This window comes from Rattus norvegicus, chromosome 3 (assembly GCF_036323735.1).
Source record: "Rattus norvegicus strain BN/NHsdMcwi chromosome 3, GRCr8, whole genome shotgun sequence".
Taxonomy (NCBI): Eukaryota; Metazoa; Chordata; class Mammalia; order Rodentia; family Muridae; genus Rattus; species Rattus norvegicus.
Window position 1 is genome coordinate 139,763,023 of NC_086021.1, and position 24,837 is coordinate 139,787,859.

Consider the following 24,837-nt stretch of genomic DNA (forward strand, 5'->3'; position numbering starts at 1 on the left):
GCGCTTGCCTAGGAAGCGCAAGGCCCTGGGTTCGGTCCCCAGCTCCGAAAAAAAGAACCAAAAAAAAAAAAAATTTTTTTTAAAAAGGAGCTCACAACCACTGAGCTACTTTTCTAGGCCCTAAATAGGTATTCTAGAATTGAAAACAGAAAAACTTACATCAAAGCCTGTGAAGTTGAGTTTTGAGGAATTATACGATTTAACACAGCATGAGGCTGAGAAATTGAAAGTTTTAACAGAGTCAAAGGAGAGTTAACGAGATGAGGCCCGGTGAGACGACAGTTCACTGGGTGCATATGCCTACTGTTCTGGTATAGGCAGGTTTGGTTTCTAGCACCTACTGGTGCCTCTCATTCTTCTGTTACTCTGGTTCCAGGGACAGCTGATGCCCTCTTGTGGCACTGCATGCAGCTAATGAACATGTACACAAATGCAGGAAAAACATTCACACATGTAAAATAAAACAGAAAAATTGAAAAAAGAAAAAAAAAAAGCCGGTGTAGTGGTGAGAGCCTTAATCCCAGCATACAGGAGGCAAAGGCAGACAGATCTCTATAATTAGAGGCTAGCCTGATCTACAGATAAGTGTGCCTGGGCAGCCAAGCCTATAGAGAAGCTGTCTTGAAAAATCAACCAAGCACTGAACAAGCAAACACAGTGAGACCTTAGCACCCATATCAAATGTCCACCAATTTGAAGGCTCCCCCAAGCAAGTATGGAGGCACAGGCTAGTGTCTGTGGGATGTCCTGGTGGCTTCCAGAGAAATAATCACAGTCAGAAGGAAGGCAGAGAAAAAACATTCAGCAATATACACCTGAGGTTCCAGCGTCCATTACCATTACAAGGGCTATTTGTAAATCTATGGTTGGAACCCCAACCGCCCGACCCAAGATTCAAGACCACTTTCTCCTACCTGTAACCAGAGGGTTTTGTCTGAGGTAACTTGGAAGAACAAGCCCAAAGAAGATGGAAAATCCAAGCACAAATAGGTTCCGGGAAGAATTCAAGTCAATGAACTGCAGGTTAGAGAGGCCAACAGCTGTGATCATTCCTGGAGAGAAAAGGATCAGAATACAGTTCACTGGGTTCATCTATGGCATGCCTACAGGTTATCCCAGAGGCTGAGAATAGATTCCCACGTCCTTTCTCTGTCCCTCAGAAATCAGCCTGGAGACCAGAGAGAAGGCAGTGGCAGAAAGAGAGGGTTGGTAGAATATCACCACCTGTCTCTGACCAGAATTATTACATCACACATAAGTACACACTACATGTTATTTAAATCAAGTAGGCCGACACTGGTTCAGCTTAGGGTTTTTTTTTTTTTTTAATGTTATGCATGAAAGTATGCTGCTTGCATTCATGTCTGTGTACCAAGTGTGTGCCTGGTGCCCACAGAAGCCAGAAGTCAATGTCAAATGCTCTGTACCGGGAGTTGTGAGTCACCATGTGGGGCTGGGTCTTGAACCCAGGTTCCCTGAGCAGCCAGTGCTCAGACTAGGGAGCCGCCTCTTACCCCCTCTCGGCATTTTGATTAACCCACATTAGAAGCCGTGTGCATGTCCACAGTGACTACATCTGAGAGGTGCAGATCAAATCCAAAGTCCCACTGTCAAAGTGTCAGCTGAAAGGGCTCATGTATTGGGGAAATATATCTGAGTTAAATCAATAGAAAGTCTAATTAAGATTAGATTTTATCTTAATTTTCATATAATTTTCTTAGTAATTGCTTCTATCTGTACATTCAGCTTGGACACTGATGCAAATCTTTTTATGTTTTTGAAGCACTACTTTTTACAATTTAAAGTGGAAACCATTAGATTTATTATTAGATCTTATGGACTAAAACACCAAGATCTACGTTAAGAATTAGCTATGTGTATGAGGTGATTTTTACACCTTTTATGAGGACAGTTTTTGGTGACGCTAAAGCACTGCTTTCATTCTACATTTGTGTAGGTCAGTGCTCTATTCAAAGTGTTCTCAGACGAGTATGTCTGCATGTATTTTTATGGTCCAGACTTTGAGTGTTGAGTTTCTATTACACAAAACTTCTGCTGGGTCTAGGGAAGTCTGAAGGCTGAAGTCTGTATAGAAAAGCCTGTGTGCAAAGAGCAAAAATAAACATTTTATTTTAAAAAAGAATCTGCCAACATGAAGACTGTCAGGTGATGGCAAACCTCCTACCAGGGAAGTGGGCTCTTACCAAAGAGTGTGCAGAAGAGGGCTCCGAGTACAGGGTCTGGGAGGGAGGCGAAGAGGGCGCTGAACTTGCCAATCATGCCCAAGCCCAGCATGAGAGCTGCACCATACTGGATCACTCGGCGGCTGCCAACCTGTGGGCACACACACCAGTTGCAGACACAGGTTTACTCACCATTCTTCAACCCAGTCTCCCAGGGCTCAGGGCAAATATGACAGTGTCTAAGGCAGGATCTAGGTTACCTTAAACTTTCCATCAACAGAGACTATAAAGGCAACATGACTCCCCTCTGACCTTATCAGCAGGTGGACCTGCTGCTCCACCACCTCAGCTCACTGTTTCAGCTGTGAACAGGTGACCCCAGGGATCAGGAGTGAGAGACTAAGACTTTATTCCCTGGGTGTAGTGCTTCTGCTGAGTGCAGGCTTTTGGGGCCACTGGTTAAAATGACCTCCTGGGCTGGAGTCATGGATGTAAGTTATATATACTGTTCCTACTTCTCCCACTTTTTCCATAGGACTTTTCACCCAACACAGTCTACCAGAAAGAAGCCCTTGTGACTCCACTCTCCTTTCCAGAGTCAGGTAAATAGCACCCTTCTTCCATTAGTGGAGGCTGTCTGGCCATAAAAGGTGGTGTAGCGAAGGGGTCAATGCAAACTACTGGAGTCTGGCTGCTGGCTTGCCTGCCCACTGCACCTCTGAAAGTACCTGTAACACAGCTCGTAGTTGGAACATGCTAGAAAGTCAACTGAACTGGTATCAAGTGATACATTCTAACATCTTGTAAGCTACTTTTACAGACCACAGCACAGAGACCAAAGAGGTAACCTGCTGTAGCCATGTTGAGAAAAAGTGGTGGGGCCAGGGCAGCCCCCCACTTGTTTCCTGTTGTCCTCTGTGTGGGACAGACGGCCCACACTTAGCAGAGGCAAGGCAGGTAGCTCATCTTTGGTGAGAAGGTTAATTCCAAGTCCAAGGAGTGCAGTAACTAGATAAAAGCCGCCAAGAGCAGAGCTGCCATGAAATGCAGGCAGAGCTGTGGGGGACAGACCGCCCTCTTTCAAACCTAGTCTTCCATACCTGGGGTTCCATAATGGCTCTGCCCTTTCTGTCCAGGAGATTGCTACAGTGGAAGTGATTTCTGAATGTGCTGTTGTGTACCAGTCATTGACCCGTGTTCATTAACTGGAGTCTTGAAATACGGTCATTGTGACTGGGTAAGGAAAACCTTAACACCAACTTATTTAAGTGAATATTGCTACATGTGGCTACTGATGGACATGTTAGACATCATGGACCTAGACCTGGAACTGCAGGACTTAGAAGTTGTGCCTTACTCATAAAGGTTGCTTGTCCCATCCCATTTAGCAGGATGAGAGGTCTACTACAGTGCAGAGCTCATACCCTTTTACCCCAAGCAGGGAGTCTTCCTAGCTGGCCACAGGCTAGGGCTACATAGACATTTCTTCTCCAAGCCCCACCTCCCTGCACTAAGGCAGATATAGGATATAGGCTAGGGGCTTGACAGTGGGTACTTGAATGGATACAGTTTCTGCCTGGAGGGATTCAGAGCAATATAAATGATGGGCTGAAGAGATAGCTCAGTGGTTAAGAGCACATACTGTTGTTCTTCCAGCACCCATGTTTAAGGACTCACAACTGCCTAGAGCACGGCACCAAGGGGAGCTGATACTAACTTCTGGCCTTGTGGGAACTGTACTCACGGATACATTTTCCCCTGCACACAAAAAGTAAGAAAATGCTGTTGGTGCCACTTCAGAAAAGCTGTACCATCCAAGGATCAACCAACCCCTGAGTCATGTGGCTTCCTTTCAGTGACCTTAGCTGTTCTATGGCATCTATAAGGATACAGAAGGATGGTGCTTGTTAAACAAGAGGCCCTCTCAGCAATTTCACAATCTGCCTATTTATAACTAGTTATTTGCTCATAGGATCATAGGAGAACAGAGGCTCAAGGATGGCTGGTTAAGCCACACTCTGTGCCTACCAGACCTTACCTTCAGCTCCCCGGGCTCCACATCTGCTGTCTTCACAGGCAGCACTTGGGACCCCAGCAATGGCACTGAAGGAAGTAACCATACAGTTTCCCTCCCTCCATGCCATGTACTAGGAGCAATAGGCAGCAGATGGTGCCATCGGCACATGTGGAGTTGAGCCTACATGAGCCCTGACTCTCAACAAACAAGTCAGGTGTGCTTCCTGCATCTGGATGCTGCTCCCTCTCACCCGGATTTGTAATCAAGACAACCAAACAGTACTGGGTTTCTTTTTATCTGGTTATAAAATCCTGTGTGGAGCCAGAGGTCAAACAGGTCTAGAAGGCTTCCGGATTGGCTTCTCAGGTAAGGAGACTGATGACTCATGCAGCCCATAAAGAAAGGGGAACCAATCTTAACAGTCTTGAGTTACACAACATCCAATGGCTGCTGGGCCAACCAGAACTCCTCAACATCCTGGCAAGTAGCACTATTTGGCTGAAGGCGACTGAGACATAAAGTTTAATTGCCCATAACAAAGCTGACAGGTATAGAGCAGACTCATGTGGGGTTTGGGGTTGGGACAGCTGTAGGTTTACATGTCAATAACTAGGGCCTGGTAGAGTGCTTGGCAGGGTTATTGTGAGTTTAAGAGTCAGATCTAGGATCTCCTTCACCAGATCTCCTCCACAGATTTCACTGAAAGGGGATTGTGTCCCAGAAGCCTGAGAACATTATTTAATGTGAAAGATGGTTTTCTGTAGTAACAGGCATCATCTCTCATCCAACATGCCCTATTGAATTCTGGGGCCTTCCCTCATTCAGATGTAAACTCCAATTTTCTTTTTCATAATGCACCACACATTCAAGTGCTTACAGCAGAGGCCTGACACGGGCAGATGCTTAATCAATATCTGGAGACTGCAGGACACCACGGCTATACCCAGATGCCTCCTACCGCAGTGGCCAAATGAGGAGAGGTCTCCTAGCTGCCACTGCAAAGTCATCCAGGGGAAAGGAGATGAGGGATGAAGATAATCACAAGGGAAGGGTCAGGTCAGACACATCATTGAAATGGACAAATGCGCATCCATTTAATTAGGAAAACATTTATACCTTTGTAATTCCCAAAACTCCAATATTGGGACTGGAGGAGGTAGAGCCATTCCCGGTACCAAATACGCCATCGAGAACACAAGAAAGACCCTCCACAAAAATACCCCTAAAAGTTAAAAGGGAAAGGGGGGAGGGAGAGAAACTGTCATTCACGAGGAAACACTGCAACCAACTCTTAATATTTGAAACCTACAACAATTAAGCCCCCTTGGGAGGGGTGAGGGTGCTAATCAGTGGCAGTTCTCAGGTGCCTTCTCTGATGGGATGAGGACAACTCCCACATTCTCAGCACCTCTAAGAGGGCTAGTTCCACACTGCCATTAGAAACAAACACTTTAAAGTAATTTCAAATTAAACCAAAGAACAACTGAATCTAAGGGAAGCATCAGTTGTGCTTCAAAGTAAGACACGTCCATTAGATTCGTTGCTATTAAAATAGTTTTGTTAGGAAAAAATGCCTTGTAAGCTTATGACTACTGAATTTTTTCTGACAATTTAAAATGAGCAGTATCCTCACATGTAGAAAGTCTATTGAGAGGACCGTGAAAAGCCTTACAGAGCCCTACCCACACCGGGTACAAGTCATACTGATCATGTTGGGGCAACAACAGGGAGGGGTGACTTGTGCTCCTTTCTCTGTGCCTTCCTTAGGATCCATTCCCCAGAAGCTAAGGACATTGTAACCCCCACAGCTCCTAAGACTCTTGATCTTCAGAGTTTTCACCTCTCCCTGCTCTTGTCTGTTTCTGTGAATCATAACTGTGAGCAGATCACCCTGAAGGGCAACTGAAATATATCCACTGACACACCTACAGCAGTTACTGTCGGATGCCAGAAAAACGTCCTGCCGTCTGTCTAACCATGGCAGCCAGGACTGAATGGGAGAAAAACACAATTTCCTCAACTCAGAAATAACCCTATAAACCATGAAGATGTTGTTCCACTAAACTCAATCTAAAATTTGAGTTCTTGGGTCAGGGTGGGGTAAGGTGAGCATTTGGGAAAACAAGACACAGAAAATCAAAGTAGACAATGTGCCTGCTTTCAAAGCCAGGCAAAGATTGGCAATGTGTATGCCTGCTTTGCTGAGCTTCATGTGTAAGTGGCTTCAAACACAGGAGAGATATATCCACCTCTCCATTCAGCTGGAGAGACTTGGAGGAAGGAAGGTAGGATGCTGCTCTGTGCTTGTGAGACAAGCAGGGTGCTGAGGGCAGTGACTTGGCCAAAGACAAGCGGCCAGTTCTGGTTTGGCTGTCACCCAAAGCTCCCGGCTTCTTCCCCAAGGCTAGATGAGCAGGTCTTTCTTGGGACATACCTGTTTATTGCATGTATAGGAGGTGGTGGGGCACAGGAGAGCCTGGCGCAGGCATAGTAGTCGCCGATGGACTCAATGATACTGGCTACGACAGCACTGAGCATGCCAATGACGCCAGCTGCAGAGACGGTGGGCATCCCCCACTGAACTGAGGAGGAAGACAACCGTGAAAGATGTGTTCACTCACCTCTGTGGACAGGAAAGGTTAGAAGGACTGCAGGGCACTCTGCAGGATTTTGAAGCTCTTGGAAACTGCTTGCCTTTAGATCTTAAATCATTAACACACTAGATGTGTGGGAAGGTTACTGAGTTGAGGTCTTGGTAAGAGTTGACCCCCTCGTCTTAAGAAAGCCCTTACTTGGCTAGAAGAGGTGGGAAGTTCTCTTCCTCAAAGTCATGTTCCTAGTTCTGCTGAAGTGTAGTTTAACACTGCCTGCTATGGTGGAACAGAAATTTGTTTTGCTTTTGTTTTTTGAAACAGTATTCCTGGATGGCCGTGTGTGCGTGTGTGTGCGCGCGCGTGTGCACACTTTATAGGCAAGTCCCCTGCCTCAGCTTCCAGAGTATGGGGATTACAGGGCCAGGATTACATTCCTGGCTTGGAGTAGAAACTTTTCCAGGGATTCATAACACAGTGGTGGGACTCAGATGACAAGGTAGTGGCGTCAAGTGAACAGGCACAGCTACTCTAACCCGAAAGTCAGGTGTGCAACCCTACCTGGTTACTAGCAGGTTTGTTGTCAGAGTTTGTTATTGGGAAAATTTAACTCATTTTTCTTTTGAAAATGTATCTATCTTTTATCGCCAATATGAATAGACTCCTGATAAACTCACTTGCCCTTATTCCTTGATTGATTAGGAATAATAGCCCAGATGCTACACAGTGGGAAAATATGAAACACAATTCTGGGGCAGGAGCTGACCCTGTCACTCTGGGCATCCAAGATGACCAGGAACAGTTAAGACAAGATACAATCAAGTAAGAAGCACAGACCAGGGCTGGGGCCTAGGGCAGGAGTGATCCTGCTGGGGACTGTCCTACCAGGGGGAACAGTCAGAGGAGCCTCACTGCTGGCCTGCACTTTCTCTCAGGGTTGGTTCAAGGACCTTATTTGTCAAGTTCCATTTGGGGCTTTGAAATAAGCTTTGGCTGTTACAATGTTGACACTGGTTTCCCTTTAGTATCCCGATTTTGAGAGAAGATTCCTATTATATTCGACCATTTTCAGTTGAACATATTACTAACTAAATACTACAAAATGTTCCAAAATCTTTTTTTTTTTTTTAAAGAACATGACATCTTAAGTAGAAAATTCCAAATCTAACCTTCTGTGTTAGATTACAGTCAAAATGCAGGTTGGGGACAGGGGCGGAGATGGGGGGCAGTGCTGGCTCAGGTCAAGAGCACTGGGTTTTAAGAGGACCTAGTTGATTCCAGTCGCCCAGATGGAAGCTTACAACAGTTTATAACTCCAGCTCCAAAGATACAGCACTCTCTTTGGCTTCCCTGGGTACCAGGAAGGAAAAGAATGCACAGATATACTTGCCAGTGAAGTAGCCACATACATTAAACATAAAATAATGCAGCTGTACTAAAAAGCATGTATAAAGCATGACCTTCAGGCAGTGTGTCACTGGGTGAAATGTGTGTGACCTTCATGCTTAGACCTACCCTCATTGTTCTGGGGATACAGTATATAGACTCCCAATCCAAAACTATCCAATCCAGGGTCCCAATCAGTTTGGAAAAAGAGGAACTCAACCTGCACCGTACACTTCAAATTCCTTTTAGCTGAAGTCTAAGTCTGATTCTAAAAATCTTTTGTATCAATATTTAAGTTTGAAATATTTTTAAGTTTTTAAAGACTTATTTTTATTTTGTTTTTGAGTGTCCCTGCATGGATGGGTGTGCACCATGTGTGCAGTGCCCATAAGTGATCATCAGATGCCCGCTGGAACTGGAGTTACAGATGGTTTGTGAACCAGCAAGTGGTTGCTAGGAACAGAAGCCAAGGCCTCTGGAAGAACTCTTAACCACTGAACCATCTCTCTAGCCCCTTCTAAAACTTTCAATTGATTTGTCTGTTTTCATTCTGCAAGTGTGTGTGTCTAACACACACACACACACACACATACACACACACACACACACACACACACACACACACACACACACCTTTTTTACTTCTGCCTTAAAGTTGTTACTTTATCTCTCCTTCTAACTAGAACTTTGTTTGCTAACTAGTTTTGAGTTTGTTTATGACCTCAAAATCATAATCCTTTTGCCTCAGCCTCCTCCCAGACCTGGCAATCTATAGGGACATGTGCCTGGCTTAAGAACAATTTCTCAGGGTGGTACAACAGATTCTCAAACTCAGCACTGCTGATGTCTTGGACCAGAAGTCTGTATGTTAACATTAATCTAGGTAATCCTTCCTATATATATTGAAGGCTGAGAGCATTGCTTGATATTTGAAAACTGTCTCTATGATCCAAACTGCTGGAAAGTATATAGGACTGAGGCAGCTAAAGGCTGTCCTGAAGAGAACTGTATGAGCTCAGTCACCCTCATGGTGACGCCATGCACTTTGCCTGTTAAGTGGCTCCATGAGGCCCCTGGAGAGTCCCTCACAGGGACAGCTGTTTGTCTGTGTCCCCACTGGCTGTCAGCTGGGAAGCCATAAGCCTGAGCAGGCCATTGGATATGCTAGGGCTCTTTCTTTGCTTTGTCCTCCCATGGTGCCTCACCAAATAACCTTTAGTCTCATTTTATCTTGGATTATAAGTATGTTTATGAACCAAGCACATTTTTCTGGAAACAGGATAGTATATATACACACTGAGACACCATGTGACGAGATGTTATTTTAGAAGGCTAAGCCTGTTAAAGCTTTTGTAAAGTATCAGGAACAAAGTGAGAGCTGCCAACATTACCACCATTCAGCATGCCTGCAGGAGTCATCTTTGATTCAACCTTAATATTCTTGGCTTTTCTTGCTTTTTAAGTTTCTCATTGTAAAATAAGAAAATAAGACAGCTCAGTGGGGTAACCGGCTTAACCTGGCTAAGCTCATTCTCTAAGAAAACCCAAAAATGTAGGACCAGCATTAGAGCCACTGGTTCAGAGAGTATGGTTCAGAGATGGGATCTGGAGAATGCTGTATGTCACTCAGGTGATCTGGGTAGAGATTCATGCTCTGCCCCCGAGTTACCCAATACTGAGGCCTAAGCTCCTGCTTCCGGCTGTCATTAAGCATTAGTTTACCTCTACATCTGTGACCGAAGTAAAATGGTTACATAAACTCTACCAGGCAGGCAGGAGCAGCCTGCCAGCTAACCTCCAGGTCTTTTCCTTCTTGTAGCTCTGATACCAAGGTGCTTTTGTGCTTGTCTTTCTCAGCAGTGGCCCTCAAATCCTTGCCACGACAGCTTACATTTGGCCAGAGCACCTAGCCAGGATTGCAGAGCCTAAAAGGGCTCTGGAGGCCAAGTAGTTAACCTGAGAGGGGAACTGGCCAGTGGTTGTGTGTAGATGGCTGACCTCTGGGGACAGGAGCGTTCCTCTCTAATTCTCTAATGACCACAAGCTGTTAAGATCCCCAGCTTTAGGGTCAGGGAGAAGGGTTATGAGCTCACCATGTGCTCACCATGCAAAGCAGAGGACTTGGGCTGAAATCCCCAGAGCCACACAGAACTGCATATGTGTAACACCAGTGCTTCTCCAGAGAGGAGGCAGAAAGGGAGCACCTCTGTGCTCACAGCACAGCCAGCCTGGTGTACACGGTGGCCAACAAGAAAAAGACCCTATTCTCAACAAGGGAAGGTGAGAGCCACATTTGAGACTGTCATCTGACCTACATATATACCTGTGCCTGGACACGCGCGCGCACACACATGTGCATACACATAATACATAAATTATGTATTAGAATTAATACATAAATTAGAAAAAAACATCGAAGTGAAGAGTGTTCAAAAAGGCTTTTCATTGTGTACAACTTTCTGCCCACTTCCCACCCCTCTCAGTTGGGCCCTCCTGATACTTACATGGGTATGGAACCTTAAACCATGGGGCTACCAGAAGTACGCCCTTCCTGGCATCTGTGCGTGCATAGTAGCCATAGTCGGTGCTGTTGGAAGGGAAGACGTCAGTCACCGTGAAGATGAAGCACAGCAGCCAGGACACGAGGATAGCCAGGATTATCTGGAGTGGGCAACGGCAGAATCTTTGTTGGGTAAAACATCCCTTCCTTCCGTGGAACCAACACCCCAAGCCCACCATCCTGAGTACCGTGTCGAACTGCTTCAGTGGAACGCCAAGAGGCTTGTGCAGGTAAACTCACTTTACCCCTCCTAAGTCTGCCCAGTGAAAGAAGAATGGGTAACATGGCTCCAGAGGCCATGTGCAGTCACACCTCAGAGCCATGGACACAGTCCTTCTATGGCACTGCCTGATGATGTGATCTGATCTTGGAACTAGACCCTTACGATGATGGCATCTAGCCCTTAAGGCTGTGCTGACTGGGGTCGTCAGCCCTCCAGTGCCATCACCACAGATGTAGGAAGGTCTCCCCATAGTCCCCCTTTATCTAACATCTTACATGTGAACAAAGGCATGGTGTGGGAGAGGTGAGGATCACATGATCGCTACTCACAGGAAACATTTTGAAAAGTTGTAACTTGTAGGCCGTCCATCCTTTCTTGGATTTGTAGATTGGGAGAGGAAATTTAACATTTCTGGCATATTGTGAGAATAGTAACACTAGGAAAATTGTCCTGAGAAGAGAAAGAAAATTCATAAAATTAAAAGCTGTTGAGATCAGTCCATTCACCTACATTTAATGCTAATCCTCACTATACTTTGGAAATGTTACTTTACCATCTGGAGAAGAGTGTCACAGGCAGCTGGCCTAGAATTTCTTGATACTGTCTAAAGTAAGAAAACCCAGAGAATGGCAAAGCTCACTGCATGGAAGGAAATGAGGCCAGATGCAATACCAGAGAGCACACTTACAGCTAGCAATCAGCTAGAAGCAAGTAGGAGACTATCGCACACACCAAGAGGAGGGAAGTGTGCACACGTGCATATGCACCAGTGGGAGAGCAGTGTGCACCTAGGACTCCACACACACACACCAAAGTGGGAGAAAGACATGATCCAAATGCCACCAGGGATCAGCTGCACATGTTTAAATGACTAGTGACTAGTTTTCCCACTTTCCTATATTTTTTTATTTATTCATACTGAACTCATTTTGAAAAAAAGGTGAAACTTCAACATTCAAGTGGTACATGCCTTTAATTCTAGAATTTGGGAGGCAGAGGCAGGTAAATCTCTGAAGACAACCTGGTCTACAGAGTGAGTTCCGGGAGAGTCAGGGCTGACAGAAACCCTGTCTTAAAAAAAAAACCAAAAATTTCAAAATTAAGAAAGAAAGAAAAGTGCACAGCTTCTTGAGAGGCACCTTCTGAGGAGAGCATGCTCTTTCCACAGGCACTAAACCAGCATGCAATCAGGTCTACTTGACAGTAAGGTCTAGATCTGTAGCCTGGGGTTTAATTCCTTCTTGTACATTGTCATAGAGGCAAGAGCCTGGGTTGACTACAGAACTTGCTGATCCCAGAACCCCTACACAGCAGGACCCCTACACGGACCAAAAGGCCCAAGTGGCTGGCAAATGGGAGGCCATTTCTCATTCTACCTGGTCGATCGCATCATGGAAAAAACAACAGGGCACGGAGGATGTGCTTAACAAGCTGTCTAATACTTTTGTCACTTGCCATCTAAGGTAAAGCTGACAAGAAGAGTGTCCTCAGAGCTAAGATTAATGATTCCAGTTGCTGAGACGGGAAAACTGGCTAAGGAAATTGACTTCCTTGCTGCACTTCTAATGAGGTGTAGTGCAGAGCCTGGCTGAGCACAGGCTGCCAGCTGCGGTGATGGGATGAACTGGTAACCCACTGATGTCTGACAGCTTAGGTCAAGGTTAAAAACACTCATGGGGCCTGTCACTTCAGTTCCTCTGGGGCAGACAGATTTACAAAAACAAAACTAAAATTCTACCAAAGCCAACATAGTATTAGAAACGACTTCTATTCAAGATGAACACTATCTACAACATCCCAAAGAGCCCAGCCCTACCTTCCCCCTTGTGTCCAGCAACAGTCCCTGCACTGTGCTGTTCTCTTTTCAGATACACTTAAGAGACTCACCAAGAGAGAAAGCGGAGAAAAGTCTAGCTCGAGTCTAAACTGGGATTTCAGAAGAGGGACAGAGGAAAGGTCTTGGAAGACACTAACGGCTAAGTCCTGCATATGCAAGAAATGGCCAGAAAGGGGTGGGACAAGGAGAGGCAGGGACCAAACAGGAGCAAAGCCCCAGAGAGGAAAACAAATGCAGAATCCGTCCTGGGCTGCATGTGACAGTGGGGAGTGGAGGGGGGATTACAACAAACCAGGGGTGGAGAAAGGCAGGAGAGGGAGCCTGGGTGTGTCCAGCTAAAACCAGACATGCTGTGGGACAGCACCGGGAGAGTTAGCTGCCGAGTTTACGGGGTGGCTACAGTTCATGTGTTCTTGCATAGAGGACACCGTGGATACTATGGGGCTCCTAAAGGGATTTCCCATGGGAAAGTATGAGGCATCCACTTTCACCACCTCTATTTCTCTGGAAGACTTCACTGTTTTTGTTGTAGGTCTCTCTGGTCTACGGGATCAGCCCTCACCGCATATGTACACACACTGTGTTCTACTCAGCCTTGCCAGACAGGTCTGTAAGGTTCTTAGCTCTTTTGGGTATTACTTCTATTTGTTTTCTCCTCTTTTATAGTGCCTTCCACCACTTTGGACCCATGATTTGCTAGCTACTGGAAAGAAACGTTTACATGCACTTTCTCCAGACGCTCTGAGCACTCCATAGTTATTGACACTGCTACTGTCACCTGCTAAATCACTAGCACCTGCCCCAATCCCTTTGATGACTGGGAGTTGTTAATATAAATTTTATGTATTTTAAAACTCCCTTGAGGCTTTCCCTAACCTTTTCATTACTGGTCTTAAATTCCAATGTTTTATAAACATGATGTTAGCTTTCTAGTACTTATTGTATTTTATGGAGTTAAATCCCTTAGCAATATACACACATGCTGTATGGAGAGGGTTTCCACCAACCTTCAGTGAAGTAAGTATCTTTCCATGCCTGAACAGCACAGAGGGAGGAGTGAGCGTGAGCTGAGTCACAATCAGGCCACACGGACTCAGAGAATCTTGACCTCTGTCTGACCAGTTGTGTGACTCTGCAAGTCGCACTGCCTCACTGTGTGTCTGTCTCTTCACTGGTTAAGCACACAGAACACTTATCTCAGTCTTTTATGTGACCATTAAACAAAGCAGAGGCACAGTAAAAGAAATTAATAAATGCTGCTACTAAATTGGAATATTTCCCAAAACAAAACAAAAAACTGGAAATATTTTTAGTTTGTTTTAAAATTTTTATTAGTTGGTAAAATTTTGACCAGAAGCATTTACCTGTGATATAATCCTTACATCTACTCTACACATGTAAAAAAGAACGTGAATTCTCTCTTACAAGATTGTTAAAGTCCTACATGTCCATTAACACACAACACTGGTCAATATCTTTGATGCACTCGGCTCTGTGCAGAGGAAGGACCAACACTGCCCAAGCAGCCCTGAGAGACTGAGGCCTCACCGTCAGAGCGCACCCTCTGTTGAGATAAGAAGAGAGCACAGAGGTCCTTCCACAGCATCTCTCTGCTGCCAGCCTCATCTAAACAATGTGGCATCACAGCACAGCAAACTTGCATGATGCTTTCTTTGTATGACCTCAGCAGCCAGGAGTGAGGACCACACGACAAGCAACTCTGACACTCTCCCATCTGCACACACCTGCTGTCTGCCTTCGGAACAGCACAACCATTGCCATGTCTCAAACTCTGATCTAAAACGATCACTTAACTAGCCCTGGCCTGAATTGAATAAAGTTTAAAGTGTTAAAACACTCTTGTCTTAATAGATTTCTTCATTCTCAAGTTAGTGTGACTGCTGTAAGTATTCCACAAGACTGTCCCACACAGTGGTAAAAATTGTCCCCAGCCCCGGAGTTCTCTTAGACACTTACAGCATGGCAATGCCCCAGTGCTTCCCAGCTCGCTCTCCTGCTGCCTGGAAACCAGAGAGGCCAATGAGGGCCACGGTGGGTGTGATGGTCAAGGGTCCAATATACCTCAGCAGAGCCCCAGGCAGGCCAAGGAGGCCAATGACCACTTCTATCAGTGAGGACATGATTATAGCCCCCTGGATCTGAAACAGACAAGGGCAGTTTGAGAGTGACGTCAAACACTCAGAATGTTATCTGCAGCAACTGACATTTCTTCAAGGCAACAAGTTCTATGATATAGCAGCACAATAGCTGGAATACTCCCCAGGGCCCTGCAAACAAGGTTTCCATGGAGGTTAACTGAGGACTAGAACTTTAACATGACATCACTGCTGGGTAACTGAGGACCAGACACTAACATGACATCACTGCTGGGTAACTGAGGACCAGACACTAACATGACATCACTGCTGGGTAACTGAGGACCAGACACTAACATGACATCACTGCTGGTAACTGAGGACCAGACACTAACATGACATCACTGCTGGTAACTGAGGACCAGACACTAACATGACATCACTGCTGGGTAACTGAGGACCAGACACTAACATGACATCACTGCTGGGTAACTGAGGACCAGACACTAACATGACATCCTTGCTGGGTAACTGAGGACCAGACACTAACATGACATCAATGCTATAAGATTAACTGCAGAAATGGGACTGATGACAAATCTGCTGTTTTCTCCACTGCAGGGTGAGATGGATAGCTGTCAGCTCTCAAATGAGCATGCTGTCAATCCAGCCCTGCAGGATACTTCAGTATAGACATCTTTAAAAGACCAAGCCCCTGAAAACATTCAAAACACAGAATTACTGACAAAAATTCTAAAAGAATGTCTTTGTCACATAAAGTGACATTTGTACTAAATCTAAAGATTTCACGGTGACACTGTGAATATATGCACTCATCAACTAGTTTTCTGTAACTGGGGACAGTTTCAATCAGCTGTGCTCAAGGGCACTTTGGTCCCCCAAATTATCTTCAGTTCTCTCAACGAGCAGGAGTGACTAACCACTTGCTTGTTCTGAGAGGCCTGTGTCACAGCAAAGCTCGCCTCTGGGTGTGTCTGTCATGCTGCTTCCAGAGACAAAGAGTCAATGGATGGCTCAGAATATGAGAACATTATTGAGAAATGGGACCTAACTGGAGGAAGCAGACATTAGGTGTGTGTCTGGGAACTCTGTCTTGCCCTGGTCCCTTCTTGTGTTCCTTGATCTCTTCCGGGCTGCCAAGAGCTGAACCATGACCTCCCCACCACGACAGACAAAGCCCTGGGACACTGAGCTTTCTCCATTCAAGCCGATTCTAGCATTCCAACACAGCAACAAGCAAGCTATCAGCATACAGGCACAAAGCAGCCAGACCTCTTCTCACCAACAAGCCTAAGCCATCACACTGGGGGACACAAGCCGGCAGGCCTGGAGACTGACAACGAGAAGCTCAACAGACAATAGAAATGGGCACTCCAGTAGTTGAAAACAAAAGGAACTTAATAAAAGCAACTGCAGCATCAGGGGCAGGAAGACACCAGTGGCCAGTGCTCGTCCTTTACCTCTTGGATCCGGGGGTGCCAGATGTGTTCCAACAGCTCTGCCGTTCCGTTGGCAACTGTGATCTCTTAAAAACAAAAAGGAGATTTTTTCTTGGAGTGATACTGATGTTTCAGAGTACATATTTATTATAACCACCTCTTCATTGCACTAAGTATCAGTTCCTAAAACTCAGCCTGCGACAGTAGGGCCTATACTTGGAGATGGACTCCCAATACTAAGTCAGCAAATGTACTTGTTGACAGAGCTTCTCAGAGTCTCAAAGGCTGACTGAAGTGGTGCTACCAGCCAGTGCCGGCCAGCCTCACAGAAACCACTCTTTGCAAACTGCTGCCTGAAACGCCCCAAAGCAAAGCTGTGGGCTGAGGTTTTAAAAATCTAGATAAAGCAGGGCCTTTTCCAGTTCCTAAGTCAAAATCGATGGTCACAAAGTAACCCCTAGGAGTAGGGAAGACAAGGAAATCAGGAAAGCTCGGCTCCTAGAATCTCAGAATGTAAACTACTCTGAGAGCACAGTCTGATTTTCTCATCTCCTTGAGTTTATCAGGTTCCATAAGGATCTTTGCAGTCACTATGAAGGGGAATGAAAGTCACTTGCAGAAAACCACAGTAGCCAGACCCTTAAAAAGCAAAGATGTTTCAGAGAAGGGATGCTGATGCAGCGAGAGAGTGACTATGGCAGGTATAAAATCCACTGAAAGAGAGAGGCAGGAAAACAGCACACATATTTCATCCTATCCCCATACTTATCAGCTTCATTGGCAAACAGAAATGAGGTCATTTCTGGCCCTGGCTTGCCCTAAGGTTAGGGATGAAGAGGAGATGTAAAGACAGAAACAGGCATGGTCCACAGACTGAGCCTTCTAAGCTGCTTAGGGGCTGGTATACTCTAGGATCAATACTGGAAGGAACGCTGTTATTGGCAGGTGTCCAGGCCCCCTTCCACTTGCTTTAAAGGACCCCAAGGACATATGTGGAAATAACTGCAATTACCTGTGGTGTTACATTTCCATTTATCTAAAGACAGGATGGCTCGAGCAGGGGCCAAAAATGCAAAAGCACTGGCCTGAAACAGGGGTAACCTAAAAGAAACGAGACCAAAACCATGATCACGGCATCGGGAACTACCGAGGTAGTTCACTATTTGACAGCTTAACAGTCTTTTCCATAGACACGCAGCACATGAGTAACACAGCCACACCTGTAAAGAACCTGCAAAGATCTGACAGCACACAGCTGGAGTCACGAGGCTCTCCCACACCTCCTGCTCCTGCTGCCCTGGCCTCGGGCAGTTCCAGGGGACCCCTATAGTTAGTGCTACACCCCAATACCAGTCAGTTCCTGCTACTGCTTCCTCTCCCCGTGGAGGTACTCAGTGCGGATCTGGGCTTCCTTCTTTCCTGCTGAGCTCATGGGATCCCTAATAATCTCCAGTGTAGGGCCTTCCTCCCCTCCTCCTCCTGTTTCAAATTCTCACTCATTCCATGACTTCATTCCGAGAGTTAAAGACTGCTCTAGTCATAAGATAAATATAAAACCATATTAGTCTACATGTATTCAGAAGTTGTAAGTTATGAGTATATATATAGAAATAAATGTTCTGATTAATCATATAAAATACTTAAAAGTATTCTAATACATTTTAAAGGGTTCAGAAACTTGGTAAATTCCCCATTATATTTTCTCCCCACATTCTCAAACTGAATGCACCTAATCAGATCACAACGATTTTGCTATTTTTACTGGAAATTAGACTGTTTCAGCTAAGTTAACAGTTAGCGTAAGAACTTAATCACTATTTTTCACAGTATTTGAAGTTAAAGTATAAATCTTGCTCCTGCTGTCTGCAGAATGAGGAGGCTAAACACGCATCCTTAGATGCCCAGGCAGCCTGGCCAGTGGTCTGGCTCATGAGGTAGGGACCCAGCAGCCTCCTGATAAGTTCTGTACCAGAGAGAGACAAAGAATACACAGAAATAAAGTAGCCCTGGCCAAAGAACAGCTGGCTGCCGGGCAGTCCCAGAACCGGGTGTGATGCTCCTTTCGGACACACTCTTTTGTCAAGAACACCCTCCTGGCCATTTCAACTACAGTGACCTTAGTAAGAGCAGGTAGGATGTGGACTGCAAGATGGAGATGGGCCTCACAAGTATAGCCAGGCACACCCTCCACTGACCACATGGTTTCCGCTGACCACATGGTTATAGTTACCAGCTTAGAGGGGTCTGGAGCACAGTGCCACTAAATGTGACGGTCCTTTTTAGTGGAGATGTACAACAAAGGGAAATTCCCTTTGGATCCCCTGGAGCCATGACTTACAGAAATTCCTCACACGAAAATTTAGAAATATATTGTAAGGATAAAGATGTCACTGTGCCATTAAGAATGGATGACATCTTGAACAGTACAAATAACACCATTTTACCATTTTCAGACTTCAAATAAGGCATCATAGGGTACTATAACACAAACGTTGAATTGAATGTGTGTGTGTGTGTGTGTGTGTGTGTGTGTGTGTGTGTGTGTGTGTGCGCGCGCACATATATGTGTTCATACTCATATTCTTTGGGAGGTTGTCCTTCCAACATAGTCCTGCGTGTCCTAGAACTCACTACATAGAGCAGGATGGCCTCTAACTCTGAGATCTGGCTGCCGCTGTCTCCTGAGTGCTGGGGTTAAAGGTACGTGCCAGGCCCGCTGCACTTGGAAATCTTGATCATTGCATCCATTGGCTCTTCCTGGCAAGTGACAGAAGTCAAGGCTGACGCTGAGCTCTACTCGCACATTAAACCTCAATCTGAACCTGATGTTGGTGCTACGGTGAGCATTTTGTGTAACAGTGAGGCAGAGTGCTGACTGGGACTCTGGTGTCCTGAGCAGGTGACAGGTGACAATGAGGTCTCCTAAGATGGACTATCAGACCCTCATGCTGGCCTTGCAGTCTCATCATTTCAAGTCAGACACATGACTTGAGGTCTTGGCAAGTGCTACAGGAGCACGTGGATGGCTGACAGCTGACAGGACCATCCCTGGTCGGTAGGTGGAGTATTTCCCAGGGATGTGCTGTTCGTCCGTCTACAGCACAGCTTCTGATTCTGGGCTGGTGATACCGACTCAGCATCTTTAAAAGTATTTTATTTTTATTTATGTGTCTGTGTGAAAGTATGCCAGAGGAGGACATAGGATCCCCTGGAGCTGAGGTACAAGTGGTTATGAACCTAACCTGGGGCAGAAGCTGAACCCGGGTCCTATGTGAGAGCAGCATGCACTCTTAACTGCCAAGCCGTCTTTTCCAGCCCCAAATTTGCATTTTTGATCCATTACTTCAAGGTGCAGCTGAGCGAGCCTTAAACTCCCTCAAGCCCCCAACCTCCTTGTGTTAAATCAGCAGTTTTCAAACCTATGGGCCTCAACCACTTTTGGGAGGGGATACAAATAGCCCCTTCACAGAGGTCACCTAAGGCAACCCTTTAATACAGGCCCTCATGTTGCGGTGACCCCTAAACCTAACATTATTTCATTGCTACTTTGTAACTGACATTTTGCTACTGATATAAGTTGTAAAATAAATATCTGATATTTCCGATTTGAGAAATCCAGTAAATCAGCGAAGCAAGCTGTTGAGGATTCTCTCAATCCTTCCACTATACAATGACCTTGAGAGTTAATCTAGAAACTAATTACAATAAACACGCTACTCATCAAAGAGAAGCGTTCATCCTACCAATTAGAGTTTATGTTGCAAAGCTAAATCATGGGCATAACATCTCTAGAAAAAAAGGACAACATCTGGTTGGTCTCTGTCCTTAAGTATATCAGCCTCGGAACTTGGAAACAACAGCAGCACCTTTTAGATATTCACAAGTTTCCTATAATAGCACTGTTGTGGCGTTAGGAAGCTTAAGACCACTGCTCTAGAGGAGAGGATAATAATTCTGACATCTGATAACAAGGCAACCGCTGCCTGACACAAACATAACTAAAAGCAATGAACGCTTCCAGGGTCCTGAGGAGCTTCTGCTGTGGGAAGGAGACAATAGTCAGCACTAGGAAGACTTCCAATGCAATCAAGGGACATGCTGTGGAGCTCTGTCACGAATAAGGCTGTCTTAAGATTGCAAAGCACTATGCCACATGCTGAGAGGCCCAGGCATAAAGAAGAGGTGCAAACGGGATCCCCCACCCCCAAGAACACAGATACTCAACGTCAGGGAAGTCCCAAAGAGGGACACATTGAAGGTGAAAGGGGACCAGTGGCACCTGTAGGCAAAAAGAAAAATGCTCAGGGGATTAAGTTCTGAAAGGATCATTTTGAGGGAAACGGACAGTGACTGCCACTGCTCAGACTGGAACAGGCTGTGCCACAGCTCTAGGTGTGGTCCTTACCTGACCAACTTCCAAGTCCTTTGGTGTTGACTCTGGTGGCAAGCCATCGAGGGCCAGGACCTGCTAGCCTTTTAGCCTCTAATGGCTCCCCCTCTATACTGGCCTGCTCATCTTGTTCTGAAGCTACAACTCCCTGACAGAAAGGTATAGCCCTTTTGTTCACAATCTTATTCCCAGGACCAACAGTAAAGAATTTAAGGGGCTATTTACAAACATGGAAAGAAATTTTGTTAGATTAAAATTAAGAAGTTAGGCTTTCCTCATATATTGATTTAAAATGCCAGCCTGTGTAGGACGTTGTTTGGGTTGAGAGCAGAAAAGTAAGCACAACAAATTTCAGGAACTCTGCAATCTCTATGGCAGGAGATTGGTCTCTGACTGGTCAGGTCAAAAGGCCCCATGTCCTGCAGAAGCACCATGAAGTCGCACGGCGTATTTGTTAGACAGAATTCCTCACTATAGTGTAGTCTGTGCTTCCTCAGCATAGATGACAACCAAACCTGGTGCAAAATCTTTCACTCCAAATGAACTCTGGCTGGAATCTGGTCTGCAGAGCAATGTAAAGACAGTAATCCCTAAGGGACTTCGACTTGGCTTCCTAACTGAATCAAACAACCACCATGAACAGAGACCGGACGACTGTGACGGAATGCAGAGCAATGTGCCGAAGAGAACTTCTGTAAATTAGTAACACTTTGGAGCTGTTTTCTCATTGGTCATACCAAAAATACTTCATCCAAACACTTGAGCAGCAATTAGAACTGTCGATGTTTCCAAGAAAAATAACAGTACTGTAATCTAGTATTCGGGCATAACTATATTTCTCTTATTCTTTCTCAAGTATTTACAGTTCCCACACCCAGTACAATCCAAGCCTGCATCCCACAAGCTGAGCATCCCGATAAGGAGACCTCTCAATAACTACTTGTCACACTGGAACCCATCCATCAAGATGTCCTACTAGGTGAAGGTGCTTATTTAAGGTGGGTGACTCATTTCATCATGTGACGTTTTCTGGGGTGATTCGTCAACTGTCTAATATTACCACTAACTTGTGATCCTCTAGTAATTAATCAGTCAATAATATTTTGAACCATAATCTTGCTATGTAGTCCAGGCTGTGCTCCTGGGTTTTCATCTATGTTTATAGTTGACATCCTTTGTAAAGAAGAGTCTCGGTTTCTTCACTGGATCTCCATCTTTCTTTCCTGAACATCACTGCAGGCACACAATTCTTTTACTCAAATTTTATAACTTACTACTATGTATGTTCTTGATAACTGAATTGTCCAAACCTGTGCAGAACAGCCTGTTGGCTCCTGTTTCCTGTGAAGGGACCTGCACTCATCCTGTCATTCTTTGAACACACCTTTCCAGTATGAGAGGTCCCTTGTCCTCCCAGGCCCAACTCTACGCCAGCCACTTGCTCAGAGAACACTAACTCGTCCATTATCCTAAAGAACGGTAGTGAGGACCAGAGGTCTAGACACTGTGTGGGCTCACTGTTCTTAGCCTTATGTGCAGTAAGTAACCAGGTGAGATTAGGCAGAAGGGGGGAGGAGAGAATCAGGAAGATAATACCCCCAGGCCAACCAGCCCCTCTTGGACATTTTTTACCATATCAGATCACCTTTTCCTTTGGATAATCTCCTTTGCAAACTTCTCTGTTGGCATAAAATGAAGCCAAGTGCACGGCTGCATGATGTGGCATGGTTCTCTATCTGCTGACTGCGAAGCTGGTTGTGTGACTGCACATCTTAGAAAAGGTGCTTTTTCTGTACGTTAATACAATGAGGTGTTAATGCAATTACTCATTAGATAATGGGTATTTATTTATTTAATCTATTTTTGAGACAGGGTCTCATGATGTCGCCTTGTCTGTCCTATATAAATCACCATGTTAACCAGGCTGTCTTTAAACTCACAAAGATCTATCTGCCTTAAAGGTAAGTACTACCACACCTAGCACAGGACTACTTTGAAAGCACGTCTATCAGTTCTTTGAGGGAGTACAGGGAAGATAACTGATGCTGAACAACAGTCTCAAAGTTGTACAGAGAGGAAGGAGCTTCCTTCCTTCCTCCTGACATTGGGTGAGGACTCGTCAGCCACCAGCCTAGAGATGAGAAGCATGGAGGAATGAATGGGTAACCAGTGGCATGGGGAATGCACCAGGCCAGCAGGGTCTGATAGTCAAATAAAAAGAGGTGTAGAGAAGACAGATGGTGATGTGGCCTGCCTTTGATTCCAGCACTCACAAGACAGAGACACATGGATCTTGGTGAGTTCAAGGCCAACCTAGTCCATAGAGCTAGTTTCAGGACAGCCAAGGCAACACAGAGAAGCCCTATTTTTAAAAATCCTCCCCCCTGAAAAGTGTATCGGGAACAAAATTCATTAAATCTACACATAGCAAAGCATCAGGCAGTCTTTAAGTCTCTGGCACCTTGAAGACTTAAAGAACAACAGTGAAGAGCAGTCTCAGGAAGCAGGGCTGGCATCCCCACCACAGGAAACACACGATGGAGGCGGGAGGATCCGGGTCAAATGACCACTGCTGTTTTCTAATAGCCTTTTCCCCATCCGAGTCAGGATGCTGCCTGTGTGACCAGGATGTACACGCAGTCTTGTAACACTCATCAGGGACCTGCTACTCCAGACTTCCACTTCCCTTCCAGAGTCCAGGTAATAATGACAGCTCACAGCCAGCATGTGCAGGCACTCATTAACATGCTACACATTATTTTACATCTGAGGAAATAGTCTTTGAGAAGCTAAGCAGTCTGGTGGAAGTCTCCTGGCTACTAAGTGGTCCAAGCCACTAAGGATAGCCCCAGTGAGGCTAACTAGAAATGATGTCTTTCAAGGTCATTTCCTTCCAGGTTTGCACTGGCCTTTCATTTCACTACACTAAGACGCTTTCTTGGTGAAGTAGGCAGTAAATTTTATTTGTGGGGAACTCTGCAACCAGCTATTATGTGCTGCTTGGCACTGCGGAATACAAAAGTCGTGGTATCACCAATTGGTAATTTTGGTGAAATGCTCACACTGAATCATCCACATTTCTGGCCTTATCTTCCAGTTTACAGGTAAGATTCTGTGCAGCAAATTAAACAGCACCGTGACAACACATCCAGACAACCTGGGACCGTGAGTCCATGACACCCGGCCTAGACTTTAAAAAGATGAGAGACAGCAAGCAAAAGCACTGTGTGAGCTTAATTGGACCACGGCTTGGAGAAGCTTGGGGAACAGCTATAACACATCTTTTAGGGACAACTGGGGAAATTAAATGTAGACTGCATACTAGATGATATGATGGGATAATTATTTTCTTGTTGATAACTGGCATTGTGGTTACTCAGAGACTATCATCCCTAGGACATTTGGAGTGGAACATCACACTATCTGCAACTTTCCAACTAGTTCACAAACACTAAAACAAACACAAAAACTCCTCAGGGATGAAGAAACATGGGGAATTTTTCAACCTCCCTAAAATGACCTCTCTGCACTCTGATAATATGGGTTCAAAGTAAGACCTGGAAAGTGTACTGCCATAAGGGGGTATTCCAGTTGAGAAGACCCCCTCCACACACACACTCCAACCCCTTACATTTATACTACACACACACACACACACACACACACACACACACACACACACACGGCCACAAGAAGCTAATAAGATAGAAAGTAGGAGACTTTCTCCTATAGGCAGTGGTTAATCAGAAACAAGATACTTAAACTAGTGTCAGTGGCTCTCAGCAAAGAAATCTGCTATGTGTTTAAGCAGATTTGTGCCTGACCACGAGGGGCCCCTTACAGTATTGTGGATGACAGAGTAAGTGAGGCTCCTGCAGCAGGATTGGGGGGGGGGTCCTCTAAAGTCAGTGGGGTTCTCCTCTAGAAACAACTATGAGAAAAATCTGTGAGGCAGAGAAGCATGGGTTTCAGAGACCCTTCCTCCACACTAACTCAGGATATCTTCACAGAGGTGGGGGCCTCTGACTGTGACTACTGCAGGCTGGTGGCTGTGGGTTAGGGAGAATCTGAAAAATCCTATCCCAGTGAGAGGG

General features: G+C 45.4%; 1 protein-coding gene across 9 annotated transcripts in view; it reads right to left on the minus strand.

Annotated features, from left to right (window-relative positions):
• The window catches only part of Slc23a2 (solute carrier family 23 member 2), a 157,722-nt gene that overhangs the window by 7,440 nt on the left and 125,445 nt on the right, over positions 1 to 24,837 (minus strand). For 5 of the 9 annotated variants that reach the window (XM_063284409.1, XM_006235068.5, NM_017316.2 and 2 more), the window contains 9 exons: positions 17,366 to 17,454; positions 16,375 to 16,439; positions 14,775 to 14,956; positions 11,290 to 11,410; positions 10,682 to 10,838; positions 6,635 to 6,782; positions 5,317 to 5,422; positions 2,205 to 2,334; positions 915 to 1,052 (listed from right to left, as the gene is read on the minus strand). In XM_063284409.1, the coding sequence (XP_063140479.1) occupies positions 915 to 1,052; positions 2,205 to 2,334; positions 5,317 to 5,422; positions 6,635 to 6,782; positions 10,682 to 10,838; positions 11,290 to 11,410; positions 14,775 to 14,956; positions 16,375 to 16,439; positions 17,366 to 17,454 (1,136 nt within the window). Of the gene's footprint in view, positions 1 to 914; positions 1,053 to 2,204; positions 2,335 to 5,316; positions 5,423 to 6,634; positions 6,783 to 10,681; positions 10,839 to 11,289; positions 11,411 to 14,762; positions 14,957 to 16,374; positions 16,440 to 17,365; positions 17,455 to 22,388; positions 22,512 to 24,837 lie in introns of those variants that run through there. The other 4 variants (XM_063284412.1, XM_063284411.1, XM_063284413.1 and 1 more) reach the window with 4 other exon arrangements.